General features: G+C 39.6%; 1 protein-coding gene across 1 annotated transcript in view; it reads left to right on the plus strand.

Moving 5' to 3' along the window:
* The window catches only part of LOC310941608 (copine-8), a gene marked incomplete at both ends in the record, with an annotated part of 94,046 nt that overhangs the window by 61,211 nt on the left and 17,881 nt on the right, over nt 1-14,954 (plus strand). Inside the window, 7 exons of the mRNA XM_083906794.1 lie at nt 214-277; nt 1,493-1,596; nt 2,162-2,266; nt 5,168-5,209; nt 7,328-7,403; nt 11,958-12,011; nt 12,273-12,334. Coding sequence (XP_083762920.1) covers nt 214-277; nt 1,493-1,596; nt 2,162-2,266; nt 5,168-5,209; nt 7,328-7,403; nt 11,958-12,011; nt 12,273-12,334 — 507 coding nt within the window. The remainder of the gene's footprint in view (nt 1-213; nt 278-1,492; nt 1,597-2,161; nt 2,267-5,167; nt 5,210-7,327; nt 7,404-11,957; nt 12,012-12,272; nt 12,335-14,954) is intronic.

The following is a 14,954-nucleotide window of genomic DNA, read 5'->3' on the forward strand; positions in this document are numbered from 1 at the left end:
GTGGGAGAAGGTCATTGACCCGCTCCTGGAAAAAATAGGTCCAGAATTATGAGATGCGCTCTTTTACTCCTCTTTCACTGATTATACCACATTGTCAAACTCAACCTATGACCCCAGAAGTGCAGAGAGAAGCATGGGAGGAGAGCATACAGTACATGATAACTACGCATGTGAATTGTGATCTCTTGACATCTAACTGTCTTTTCTTCCCAGGGGGATTCCTGGAAAGAAATGCGGGACCATTATTGTGAAAGCAGAGGAGCTGAACAACTGCAGGGTGAGGATGGAATAAGAAGTCTGTGAAGTTCTCCAAGTGTGTCTCTACGTTTAGTGTCTTTTCCTTCAATATTTGTACAGCCTATCTCTAACAATCCTAAAACAGCTGAAGTGCAGTTCACCACAGCTGACAATTTATTCCTGTACAACAGTGTGGTAATAATTTTATGTTCATACTGTCTTATTTCTGTAGAAATCGCCAAGTAACAGCTTGGTAATAACAATGAAAAAAGTGGGTGGGACATAAGGGAGGATGAGTTTCAACATTATAATATGATAATTACTCTGATTCAGATTCCCTAACAGTTTCATGTTGTGGTATTACACTGATGGTAGCCATGGTAATCCTCATTACCAAGCTATTATGGAGGAAATTATGAAGTGCTTTCATAGATAATTAGTCTAAATGGAAATATAAGGTGTTTTGTTTATTTCTCCTTACCCACACTTGCAGTCAGTAAAACCTTTTTAGCTCTATAAATGTTTATTATATCAGTCTAATAATGTAATCATATAATACTGTACTATAAAAACAACAGCGTATTAAACAAAAGTCTCCAAAGTCAGCAATAGTATTAAAAGGAAAGGATATCATCCTGCAACTATTTTGCTGCGATGCATTTGTGTTTAGTAAAATTGAAAGAAACCCAATCAAAGAAGACTGTGTCAATAGACGTAGTCTTTTGATGGCAAAACAAACTCCTGTTTAGAGATTCACAATTCCTCTGGCACCATGGCAAAAACGGGAATTTCAGAGGCGTCACCTGCAACCAGGCACCTATTGGACAATACTAGCTGTCAATCACACTGGTGTCCACTCATATGTACAATACTTTATTGTCTGTTTTCCTCTAAATGGGAACACATTTGACAAAATTGACATTATGTTCAAATATAGAAGATTGATACCAGCAATTATGGCCATCAACTCCTCAGGAAAGTGTTTCCTGACGTCATAAACCCAGTGAGTAGTAGGAGCTTATTTTCCCATAGACTTCCACTAAAAATGAGTTATTGTGCAACCAGCAAAGTCGCCCCCCTGGGGGATATCTGCCCCTCTCATTCTACTTTCTAGACTTGCATCCATTTTCATATACACTACAGTCTAAGGAAGGAAGGAAATGTAGGATTAGTGTGCCACCTTCTTTGAGTGGATGGTGTTCACGGACCAAAGATAATCTAATCTTATCTTCTCTTTCTGGTTTCATCTCATCAGGAATCGGTGATGATGCAGTTCTGTGGGAACAAGTTGGACAAAAAGGATTTCTTTGGCAAGTCTGACCCATTCCTGGTCTTTTACAGGAGCAATGAAGATGGAACGTGAGTTCCCGGTCTCTTCCCTTCCCTTTCCCTTTCTCATGTTTGGTTTAATCCTTCCCTGCATACAAAGGAAATTGCTTTCATCGATTTGCCTCAGAACAGAAGTCGGGCTGCCTGTTCACGCATGTGAGTGAAATGCACGTGGAGAGGCACATAACGTGTGTGTGGTAGATGTGCGAAGGGAAGCATAAAGAGGGAGAGAGAGAGAGTATTTCATTCAGCTCTTTTCCATCCTGCTGTGTGTGACAAGTAAGATAAGACCTTGTGGCCCTGAGAGACGAAGATACCAAGTCCACCTGAGAGCTGAGGGTCTAATGAAATTATCTCTTTGCTCTGTGTGTGTGTGTGCCCGCATCTTGTGTGTCTCGGGGCAACACACTGTAGTTTCCACAGAGCTCCACCTTTACTGTCAGTAATAGGAAGTCATTTTTAATTTGTTTGGTTTTCTATCCCCTCTCTGCATATTTCTCCAATCTGTTCTGTTTCCCCTCCTCTCGCCCCATTTGCTCTGCTCTCTCCTTCAACCATTATCACTCTCTCTTCAACTATTTGTTCCTCTCTACAGGTTCACCATCTGTCACAAGACAGAGGTGGTGAAGAACACATTGAACCCGGTGTGGCAGGCCTTTAAGATCCCGGTCCGAGCTCTCTGCAATGGCGACTACGACAGGTAAACCTGATTTCTGTGTGATTCTATGAATGCAAAAATAAAAACCCCTACACAACAATGCTATGTATTGTGTGCTGCTCCAGTGATATGATGAATCACACAGTAGTACATTGTGTCTCATCTAATCTCGACAATAGGCACTGCCTGCAGCAACTAATTATCATCATACCATCATTTCACAAACTTGCCAAAGAGAAGAAAGACATACACACAAAAACAAAAAGCAAACAAACTGAGAAATCCATCCATTATCTACCACATCACAGGGGGATGCTGTGCCTATCTCAGCAGACATAGGGCGATAGGCGGGGTACACAGCACGCCAGTCCATCGCAGGGCCACATATAGAGACAAACAACCATTCACTCACACGCCTACGGTCAATTTAGAATGTGCTAACCACAACCGTGGGCCCCAAACAAAAATCCATATAAAGTTAGAAGATAACATTTATATCTCTTGATACTGTGAGAAGACATTTGGGAAGAGTGTCCTCCATTCTGAAAGAGTATGAGTCACCAAACCGACATGTTGCACTTTCAGTTACTAACATCAAATCAATTGGGATGGATCTATGTGCAAGTATTTTCAAGTGACTGGAGATTACAAAATGAAGTGTAGTGTAGGACTTTCTTAATGGAGGTGGAGGAGGCTTGCTGGAGCTCGCCTGCATGTGTCATGCAGTGTTGGAAGTTGAGTCCTCAGTGTCCCCAGTGTGAGTCCTCGTCATCAGGGTTGAGTTTTAAGATTTAGCTTCAGTGCCCATTTTACCACACATGAATCCAACAATAACATAGCTATGTATGCCAAATTATTTGGGCAGTCATCAGTGCTTGAGTCTGAGTCAAGTCACAAAAAGTCCAAATCCTGTACTCGAGTACTGCAGCAACAACACATGAAAGACTAACTTTGATACCAGAAAACCTAGCATTTGACAAGTGAAGTCTTGAATTTTACAAGAGCAAACTGTGTCATAAATTGACACATTTTGCATCGAGGACTTGATTAATGTAGACCTCTGTTTTTTTTTAAATCGTGGTCTTAAGTTGTCACATTTTAAATACTGAGGAGGTTGTGTATTCTTCCCACAGTATAATCTGCGTTAAGCCCTTTTCCTGCCTTGAAATAGCTTGTATCAGGTTTCTGAAGTATTTCTGAGGAGTAGATCAGGTCTGGCTGAGAAAACAAATAAGTGGATAAAAGCGTGACGGTTGTGTGTTTGTGTCCATCTCCTTTTTCTGTGAAAATAGAAAAAGACACAAAGGAGCAAGCAGTGGGTGTTAGCTTAGCTTTGCTAACAGACAGCTGCATTGATCTGATGTTGGGTCCAATAAGCTTATTAGAGCATTTGAGTCACACCAAGTCTTATCAACAAGAGAGTGAGGAAACCCACAGTGCACTGCACATACAGCGTGCACACACACACACGTGCACACACACACAAACCTACACACACTCTCTGTGCAGTCTGGGAAAATAGATAAGGATGAGCTCATGCTAGCAAACAATGAAGAACTGTGTCTCTGCTCAGGTGCTCTGAGTGAACTCTTCACTCCCTCACACACACACGCACACTCAGTGCAGTGGAGCCATGAGATTAAAAGAAAAATCTCCAATTCCCTCTCCCATCTTCAAAGCCTACAATAATGTGTTATTCCCTCCTGAGATGTGTTATAACACTATCTTTAAAAGACACACACACCTATTAACACACGCACAATGGTTGCTCTTGTGGAGAAAGTGTTACAACAACTAGGAAACAAGCAATTTTCATCTCTTGAGAATGTCTCCACTCTCTTACTCCTATTACCTTCTTTCCTTTAATGTGCATCGGACTTTCTAACCAGCTCTAAGGCCCATTAACTCTGGTTTGTAGTCCCTTCTCTCGTATATTACAATAGGAGGAGGATGGGAAAGTGCAGTTTTGGCGCTGGATTTAGTGGTTTAGTTTAGTGATTTTTGTTGCTGTTGATGTTATTATTCTGCTTCAGTTTGGCCTTTGTGAACAGAAACAATGTAATGTCAATATGCTATGCCCTGCATCTGAAAACGGGTTCTGTCAAGCAATACTATCAGACCCAACTGAGTGAGTGTTTGTGTGTATAAGGCTGCGGTGCAGGGGTGGAAGGTTTGGTGCCTGGTAGAATTCACTTCTGAAACTTTTCGCAGGCGCTTCTTTGTGTTTTCAGTTGTGCTCAAACCTGTTTGCAGCTTTATTAGTTAGCTTTTCTTTACGACGGCAGTGTCACTAGGCGACACAAGATCCAAGACACAAGACACCACTATACTGAGAAACACAGAGAGAGTCATGTGGAGCTGATCGGCTTCATCAGCATTGTGTGAACACAGACATTTGTTTAAGTGATACATGAGATTTCAAGTTTGATCTGTCTTTACTTTCTACTGTGCAGAGGACAAAATTGACTTAGATATGGTCAAATTTTGCCACTCTCTCTGTCTGTCAGCCTGCTCCCTCTTTCATGTTCCTAAACTGAGTCTTTTTTCTCTTCTATTTTTTAATTCACGCTCTTCTATCATCCATTTACCTCCTTGTCTCCTCTATGTATTCCTCCCCTGCTCTTGTCAGAGAGAAATTACCCTTCTGGTGAAGATATTGATAGATAGAGTGGAAGTGCCAGTATCTGTTTCTCACAGACTATTCTATTTCTTTTCCCATTACCTTGTGAACTATAATGGGATGCTGGAAATAATATATTTGGAGATGAAGAGAGAGCACAACACTGGAGGCAAATATAGAGCGAAGAAATCAAGCTGCAGAATGCTTATTGTAATGGCTTCATTACAATAATGAGAAAAATTATGAATGGTGGCCATTAAACACATTTCTACTTGTGTTTATTGTTTCATATTTTGACTTGATCTGTAATTTTGCCCCCACAGGACAATCAAGGTTGAGGTGTATGACTGGGACAGAGATGGCAGGTAATTCATATTGTGCGCACAACACAATCATCACAAAAATTGTATGGAAAAAAATGTTCAGATCACTTCAGATGGACAGAATATCAGGCAGTTTTACTGCTCTATGATAAACTTACGATATAGTGGAAATTAGAGCTGGGACGATTAGTCGACATAATCAACCTCCAAAATTTCGTCGACATGATTTTTTTGTGTCAACGCTTGTCCGCGCCGGCTATTGACAAAAGATCGTAAAATTAAAATAAATGTTACGCAACAGTGACGTAAGTAATCCATAATATGGGCCCTAAACTAAGATAATACAATGGTTTTCATAATTTTTATCTCTATTAACAAAGAAAATACTTAATTTGTAGCGTACTTGTTTTGCCTCTTTCGGCGCCATCTTTGTTATGTGAAAACACGCAATGCATTCTGGGTAGCCCTTGCTCCCAAGGGTGGTCTCGGAAAATCTCAGTATTGAGGGCGATACAGCCCTTAAACTTGCCCCTCAACTTAATTTTTCTGAGAATCGGGACAGCACTTGCACTAGCGGGAGTGCACATTTTTGAGATTGAGGGTTAAGCAAGGAATTGGAATTTACCCTTGAAGCCCAGTTCCAAACAACCTACTTGATGAACTCTCACTCGAGTCCAATGGTGGCGGTAAATATGCACTGGAACGCTCGCCGCCACTCGCGGAGACGCGCAAGTTTAAAACGGAAGAAGAATATCATAACCATGGCAAAGGCAAGCTGCAGCGGGAGCACTGAGGAATAAACAGCAAAACAACACGTCTACGGTCTTCAAAAGTGTGGGAATTTTTTTACCCTTAACTCTTCTAACAATGCTGTTGTTTGCACACTATGCACATTTACTTTGGCAGGACCACAGCAGTACAACAGCGATGCACGAGCATTTGAAATGAAAAAACCCTGCAGCGATGTTTCAGGATGGCAGCAAAACTCCATATGCGCTGTTGATTTTCCCCCTTCTCCGCCCTGAAATGTTCGTTTATCAAGCAGTCGCAGTAGTAAACCAAAGATAAACGCTACTTGATTCCGTTCAATAGAGAGTCACACAGACAGATACTAATCATAAAATGAGTCGTTAGATTAGTCGACTAATCGAAAAAATAATCGCCAGATTAATCGTTTGAAAAATAATCGCTTGGGACAGCTCTAGTGGAATTTATGGGAAACAAAAAAATCGACCCAAACACATTCACCAACAAGAGAAAAGAACGTGGTCATATTATTAAGCAGCAGCATTGAAACGGCACTGGAATGTCTGATGAAGCATAAAAATGGCTGCATTTCTTAAGATTACAGGTCTTAATACCAGCTTTTGCATTTGACTCATTTAAATATAACATCTCCATATTTGGTTTGTACTGAAGTAAAGATTGAACACTCAAGATTTCCCAAGTGTCTGGAACTCATTTACTATTAACATCACCACGTGTGGTCCTTTTTATTAACTGAGTCGTTTTGTTAATGTTACACATTATTTTAATCTGTGGTCTCCATTTTCTTTTCAGTGGTAAATCCTGCAATTTGCAACAGGCTTAATCTAATTGAAGTCACATTTGAGTAACATTAGTCTACTGTATGTTTTCAGTAGGTAAGGAAGCTGGTTGCAGGATTGTCACAGATTGTCTGCTTAATGAAGAGTCTGGATTCTGGCTACTGACAGCCACACAAAGAAAGAGGAGTGACATTTGTCAAGCTGTAGTTTAACAGGGAGTCATTTCTCTATTATTTTACACTCGGTAATCTGCACAGTGTCATTTGCAATCTGATGGAGGGAACACCATGAAATTATGTGTGCCGTGTTTCAATGGGACTGAGGAATGCTAACCGTTTTTTTAACGAGCTGTTCGGGTTGCCTCAGATTTTCTTTTATCTAATAATTTCCATGAACACTAACATGTCTTTGTTTTTGGGAAGTAAATCATCTCACTTTTGCTTTAAGAACTCACAAAGTGTCAAAATGTCAACAATTTCCCAGCCTTTTGGGTTTTGAGGTTTTTGTTCACTTAGCATGATTTTCACTATTTGGTTTTCACTAAATCATAAAATAGAATTTATTGCAAAACTATGATCAATGCTTTACTTTTGCTTTGTTTGCTTGTCTGTAGTCATGATTTTATCGGAGAATTCAGCACCAGTTACAGAGAACTATCGAGAGGGCAGAGCCAGTTCAACGTCTATGAGGTAAGTTTGTGTGTCAAAATACAAGTCAGCTTAAACCTCAGGGCCAGTTGTGCGCATTTCACGCACTTTTCATTCTTCATTTTTTGATAATTTTGGCTGTGTTCATATCATGTCATGAATTTTGGCAAGGTTGTGTATTTTCATTTGATCTTGTTATTTCCAGCTCAGCTCCTAAAGTAAGGCTTAAATACACTCATACTGACGTTGAAACCCATTCAAACTGCAATTTTTGATTTCACTTCCACTAATACATGCATTTTTTTATTATATCTGGGTTTCAATCTGGGAAAAAAACATGCTGTTTCCACTAGATGGCACTGTCACAATCCCCCCCCTCCCACTCATTGAATGAATGAATGAATGAAATGTATTTATTGGAACGCATGTGCAAGAATATACAACCAACAGTAACAGAAAATGCACTACAGTAAAGATATATAATAGTACTCAACCGAAAAAGAAAACATCCCAGACTATAACACAAAAAATACCTTGCATGTTGTATATTGAAAATAATTCATATTTTCTGTTTTTGTCATCTAAACATGGCATTTTAAGGGTTAAAATCTTTAAAAATGAATGAGGTCAGATTTAGGTGAATATAAAGTACCAAAGACATTAAGATAGCTTCACTTATTTAGCAGTGTACCCCCGTTTATTGTTGTTAGAGTTAATGCGTAGTCTAAACAGGCCTAAAAATTCATGCAGCTGAATTAATGATAATGTCTAAATAATTGAAGATGCCCGAAACACATAAGAGGACATCATAATGTAGCGGAATCCAGAATGATGCATTGCTTGACTGACGAGAGACAGAATTTATGCTCTTTCAGCTTAAAGAATTTGATATTTGGAAGTTCTTTGATTGGCACTCGACTAGCGGCCAGCTACGGTTGTTGTTGTCTGTGACGATAATAATTAGGAAAATGGCTCATATGAAATGTATTAAATTCCCCCATAGTGCTTGTTTACTGGGATAAGAACAGCAATCAGGTTGAATTCAAATTATGACTTAACTGTGCATGGAAATGTACTGGGTGATGATTGTAATCTGAGCCACTGCCCTCGAGCTTCAAGCACAAGACACTAACCTGTTTAGCATAATGTTTTCAGCCCTTACTGAACATTGACTCACTCGTCCGAATTACCAGCTTCGCATATTTTCATATCTGAAATTTGATCCTGCTTTGGTGCTGCTGATCTCCCACTCCTGCTGAATACTTAAGAGTAAATTAGTAATTTGGCGCCCTAGACGTTAGTGTGTCAAAAAAAAATTTTTTTGACTTATCAAGTTGCTTGTAGATGATTTTATGTTTTGGGACCAACAATTAGAATTATGTTCACATTTAATGAATTGGGGAGTTGTAGAAATTTGCTTCGTTGAACTAAAATACCATGTCCAGTGGATGGAGAGTATGAGAAATTAAAGAGGACATTTTATACCCTACCTAGTTCCTTGGTGTCCTAATGAACATGTCTGTGACATGCTTTCGTCAAAATACCATAAGGATGAAGCACCACAGCAGTTCAATCACCCTGCAAAACAGCCCTGTTCAGAACACTCTGTTTAATAGTATTAAACTTTAACTTTAGGTCCATCTTAAAAAAAACAACAACAAAAAAAAAACTTAAGGGACAGGGAATGACATCAGCCACAGAGGCTGAGAAAAGTGATAATTTGCAGGCTCTAGCAGGCACATTGCCATCATATATAACATGTATCCACTGGACAGATAAATCCTCTGAGGCTGGAAGTTAGTGTAGAACTCTGTGCTGCACTGTGGAGCCAAGAATAGAACGTTTCACGGAGTTTTATCTCCTGTACGTAGACTTTTCACACTTACTGTTGACTGATAGTCCCAAATATAAGGATTTAAATGATTAAAAAGTTGATTTGGCATAATATGTTCCCTTTAAGGAACATCTGTTCAAAAAAAAAACACATAAACATACACTATCAATAATTATGCTCCCCATATTATTTTTATGGTAAAGGTTAAGATGACAGAGCTGTTATATGAGGCAGAGACTCCACTGTACATTTTTATCTCTCTCTCTCTCTTACACACACACACACTGGCATAACTGTTATGATGGCTTATCTTCTCCCTGGAAGAGTCAACACTTCTTGATTAACAGAGCACCACACTGAGAGGGGAGAGCACAGGGGACTAAAGGTGCACAATTAAGTGTGTGAGCAGCAGCAACGAGACGGAGAGAGAGACGCACAGACAGGGGCATGAATACAGTCATTTTCTGATTCCTGGCCTTTTTCTTGACCCTGGTTTTTCCAACTTAAAGCTGTTAGTTTAACAGATGATGGTTTTGAATTGCTAATGTCACTGTGTGTGTGTGTGTGTGTGTGTGTGTGTGTGTGTGTGTGTGTGTGTGTGTGTGTGTGTGTGTGTGTGTGTGTGTGTGTGTGTGCGTGTGTGTGTGTGTGCGTGTGTGTGTGTGTGTGTGTGTGTGTGTGTGTGTGTGTGTGTGTGTTTGTGTGTGTGTGTTGCAAACGCTGCACCTCACCTCCAGGGAAAAGTGTGTCCTTGTGTGCACCTATTGCAATGTGAACCAAGGAGAAATGCATAAATCCACACATTTGTATGTTGTTTCCCTGGAGGTCTCCTTGTGTCTCTTTAACCTTGGCACAGTTTAATTGGTCCATAAAGCTCTGATATAAAAGCTCAGTGTAGTGTTTAGGATTCAAAGGGAGTTGTGGCTCTGTCTCTGGCTGATCCACTCATCCGTGCACCACTCAGCTGCAATGAAGTTACCCGTTTCCTTCAGTATATTTCCATCGGCGGTTTTTGATGCACGTTTTTTATTCGTGTAAAACAAAGAAAAATCTTGGAAAATGGCATCACATTTTTTTTTACACTTGACGAAGGTGGAAATCATGGCCGGCCATGTGAGATAAGTGCTCGGGTAACAGATTCTGCAAATATAAGATGATGTTTAGAAATCATGTGACTGAATCTTCACTCCAGCTAATTTAGACAAGAGGAGGAATGTGTGGATTGATGAGGAAATAACAACCTTCCTGGACTATGTGCAAAAACTATCATGCAATAGTAGATGGAAGCAGCATCAGGCACTTTGTTTGTCTTGCGTGTTGCTCTTTTACACATTATCAAGTTGCACCATCTTATCTTTCTGTGGTGACTTGGACTTCTACGTGACCTACTGCTTAGTTTGATAAATAGTTATTATTTCAGTTCATAGGTGAAGAATACATTTTTAAATTCCCTGTGGTCAACTGAAAAGGGTGAAGGCTAAAGCTAAATCTTATTTACATCCACCCCTCCTGTCTTAGTAAATCATTATAAGAACACGATGATGGCAACAACAACAAATAAACTTAGCTTTAGTTTTATTTCCTTTTACCTGTAAATGCAAGGAACGTCTGTCTCCCTGTTAACTGCGTAACTCTCCAACGGATCATTCATTTCACATTCCTCAAACATGGTAGGCGACTTACTAAGGGCACCAGTGAATGCAGTGACTTTATCTGGATAAGAAATTAACTCTCTAACACCTGTCCATCTGGACTTCTTTTTGAACCATAAGGACCAGAAAATGTCAATTTTTCCAGAATAACTTTCAGTATCTGGCAATTTCCTGCACGTTAAAATACAGTTTTAATAGATTTTGCATGTTAAATTTGAAATTTGAACAGTATAAAACATGTTGACAATAACATTTTTTGAGTCTTTGTCTCCCAGTGTGCAAAAACAGACGAAACAAAAATGGAAACTATATGTACAGGTGTTCTTCTCACTCTCCTCTCTGGCAACACAAATGCTGATTTTCCGGCTTCCTGAAACAGCGCAAGTGAAATGATCGCAATAACCACGTTCTCAGCTTTCAGAAACCTTTGGAATTTTTCCTATAGCACAAACCGCCGGGTAACTACGGCGATGCAAAGTGCGCTTGTGCCTGTGTCATCAGCGATGCACTCCTTGTTAGAGGGTTAAAGAGATATCCGTAGAATAAAGCTGCTTCTCCTCTCCTCTCAGAGTAGATAGAAACACACATACAGTAAATGCATAATGTATTTTTTGAAATCATCATACATTTTTATGGAAACATATCCACTGATGTAGGAGATTGGTGGAGCTGTAAATAAACCTTTACTTATTTTGAGGAAAGGGCGACTGTGTCCTGTTACATATTCATCAGTCACACCGCTGGATTTAACTGCTCCTCTGGATATGATTGGGCTTTATGTGCATACTCAAAGGCATATTCATGGTGGTTAGCGGTTAAAAAGGGACCTATTTGAATGTGGAGATGGAGCCGCAGGGAAGGAGTTACAGTATACAAATTTTATGGTGAGCACAACCACCACAGATTGTTTTTTACTGCACATTTAGTGTACATTTCGGAAGAGAACGGGGTCATTAAACAAAAAAAAAAATTTAATCATCCTATTTATACTGCCATATAATACACACATGAAATCACTAAAGTACTTTGTGATTGTTTTGCAATTTTGAATTGATAGATAAAGCAATGCATTGATGTTGGAGTTGAAAAGAAATCTGTCTTTTTTTTAAGGTGGTAAATCCAAAGAAGAAAGGGAAGAAGAAAAAATACCTGAACTCTGGAACGGTAAGACGCAAAAGTCGCATCTGATGCATTGTTCTTGTCCTTAACATCCTGTATTTCCCTTATCATACATTATCAAAGCAAAACTCAAATGAAACGGCAACAACACAATATCCAGAGTATTTCATAAATACCCATGTCCATTATCTTAATCATAATTCTTAATCAACATGGGAAAACAATAGCTGTGCAACCTATTTGTCATGAGTTCATATTTTTTCCTTAATATCCTGAAAACTTATTGTCACTCTTCCTCACGCTCAGGTAACACTGCTGTCATTCCTGGTGGACATTGAAGTCACTTTCCTGGACTACATCAAAGGAGGGTAAGTGACTGTAGTCTTTTAATAAGAAGTGACATGCTTAATGCGTCGCGACCCCATCATGGCTCAGTGTCTGCAACATGCCACAGATAATGATCACTGAGTACGAGTGAATTTGCATGTGACAGACTGAAGGTCAAAAGTGGAAAGAGACAGCCTGACACACAGGGCCTGTCCTGGAAGCCGGGGTCAGACTCTTAAATGTGTGTGCTTGGCCTTTTGTATAAACCTGTGTTGTGTTTCCGCTCTTACAGGGTCCATGTTGTGCACTGTGTGTGTGTGTGTCTATGTGCTTGTATGTTGCTCAGGAGCCTTGATTGTGTTCAACCAGGCTTAACGTGAATGCTTGCCTACTCGCTCTGCCTTCATTAGGCTCACAGAGGGGAAGACTGTCAAGGGAAAGGGAGGGAAAGAAAGGTTGTGTGTGTGTGTTTTTTGTGTACATACATCATGCGTAACTTTTGGTGAGGGAAAAAGAACCCCTCCATTTTGTATCGCTGTGTTCCTGCTACCCTTGTGGCTGTGTTTTATGTGTCATGGGGCTAGTTTTTTGTTTTTTAGGAGGACGAACACCTGATTGTTTTTTTTGTTTTTTTTTAATTTAAAGCACAGATAGTAGTAGACGCAGTTTTGCCAGATGCAAGATAACAATTGTATTTTTACGATCATTTAAGTACGCGTAATAGTTTCTAAGAAGGCCCTTTTGGCTTTTATTTTGAAGGTAAGATCTGGTCATGGTCAAGGACATGGTTGCTGTGTGACGCAATAGTTGCCTTCTACCCAAATGACGGAAACTTTGTGTTAATAGCATAGTTTTGCTATTATATGTAGTATTCTGGCACTTGTGTTGTTAAGTTGTTTCAGTGTGTACGATAATATTTGTCAAAATACGATCATTTTACAGTATTTTTTTTTACAGTAACACCGAGTAGATGTGTTCTCGCCTCATCTCTTTTCTCGAAAAAAAAAAAAATCATCACGCAGCTCAGAGCAGGATGGTAAAAAAGTAGTGGTGTCGAGAGCAGAGTGCATAAGCGCACCACTCAAGAGATAAACGTGGAATAAAATGCGTACAATCTGAATTATTTATCTGAGTTTAACTCAATAAATGACTCAATACAGCTCTCAGGTTAAATGCAGATATGTTTGGCTTCACTGTTTTGCCTGAGGCGGTGATATCCTTGTAAACATTTGTTTACGGTGCCACAAGACCACTGATACTGATACACCGACCTTGAATTCCAAACCCTCAGTACATACGAATGAGAAGCAGTGCGCATAATATGAACTAAAAATAATATTAGCAGTAACTATTTAACTTAATCCTTTTATCGGTAAGATTTTGTGTCTGAAACTCAATACATAAATTATAAGTGACTGTATAAATTATTTCGAAAGTACACAGATCGATGTGCTGTTGATCCATGAGGCATTATGCCTGTACTTTGTGTAACTATATAATAAAGCTCCAGTTACAAATCCAAAGAAGCAAAAACTCAAAAAGTATTACAAAAGTAAATAATAAAATAGGACAAACATACATTGAAAAACGGTCTATACTTTCACAATCTATGGTTACATGTCCATAGGTCTATGGTTACATAGACATATTTGCCATACCAGGTAGAACTCATGTCTCTATACTCTATACTATACATGTGTGTGCGCTCCCATCTCCTTTCCTGGTATGTGTTAATTCATCACTGTTGCTGTTAATGGAGAAATCATCACGTCTCACTATAAGCAAGACCACGCACTCAGCCGAGCCGTGCAGTCAGTCTCTCTGTGTTATCAGACTGTGTACACAGGTATTTCATGGTTTTCGTCTGGTTTCTTTGTATCTATTCCTAGCTCTCCTCCCTGCTGCTCTCTTGTCTCTCTGATTGACGGTTCCTTTGCAGCTTCAACCCAATCAGCTAATTGTTCATTTGTACCTAATTAGGAACATGATCTGCTGGCAGCTTTAGCAGAAAATGACTGATTTCAGGAGGCTCCATCTCAATCCAGAGCGTTGCTGCTCTCATTCTTAAATAAAGAGGCCTTTATCCACAAGCTGAAGGCTAAAAATGAGTTGGCTATATTTCTCATTTGAGCGATGTTACTGAATGCAGACCTATCAGTCACAGTGACAGCTATTGTTTCCCCTTGAATTGAGAATTGAAACCCAAATAGAAGCAGGAGGAAACTCTGCTTGTATTGAAATCATTCTGAGAAGTTATCATTAGACTGGAGAGCAGATCTTCTTAAGAAACCCTCTTCGCTGTGAACAAACATTTTCCTTGAAACCAATATCAAGTTTTAGACATAACTTGATGCAGGTTGAAGCGTCTCCTCTCCTGTCCTCCTGTGCCAGATGGACACTGTCCAACCAGCAACATCTGTTTGCATATCAGCAAGAGAGGTCACACTGCACAACCTCTGATGTCGATTTTAGGCCACTCAGTGCGGCCATGCATACGTTTCCTTCTGGCACTTAGTCGCTGTGAACATTTTCAACGTCTTTGAAAGGCGAATATTTTCACTTTTGGTTGAAAACTTGTTAAGAGTTCAAAGTTAGTCAAGTTGAATGCAAATGTTGTGCAAATTGTCCGTAGAGTTTGACTGCAAAATGTATGCATTATTT

The sequence above is a fragment of the Microchirus variegatus genome (genome assembly GCF_963457635.1).
Source record: "Microchirus variegatus genome assembly, chromosome: 20".
In the NCBI taxonomy this organism is placed as follows: Eukaryota; Metazoa; Chordata; class Actinopteri; order Pleuronectiformes; family Soleidae; genus Microchirus; species Microchirus variegatus.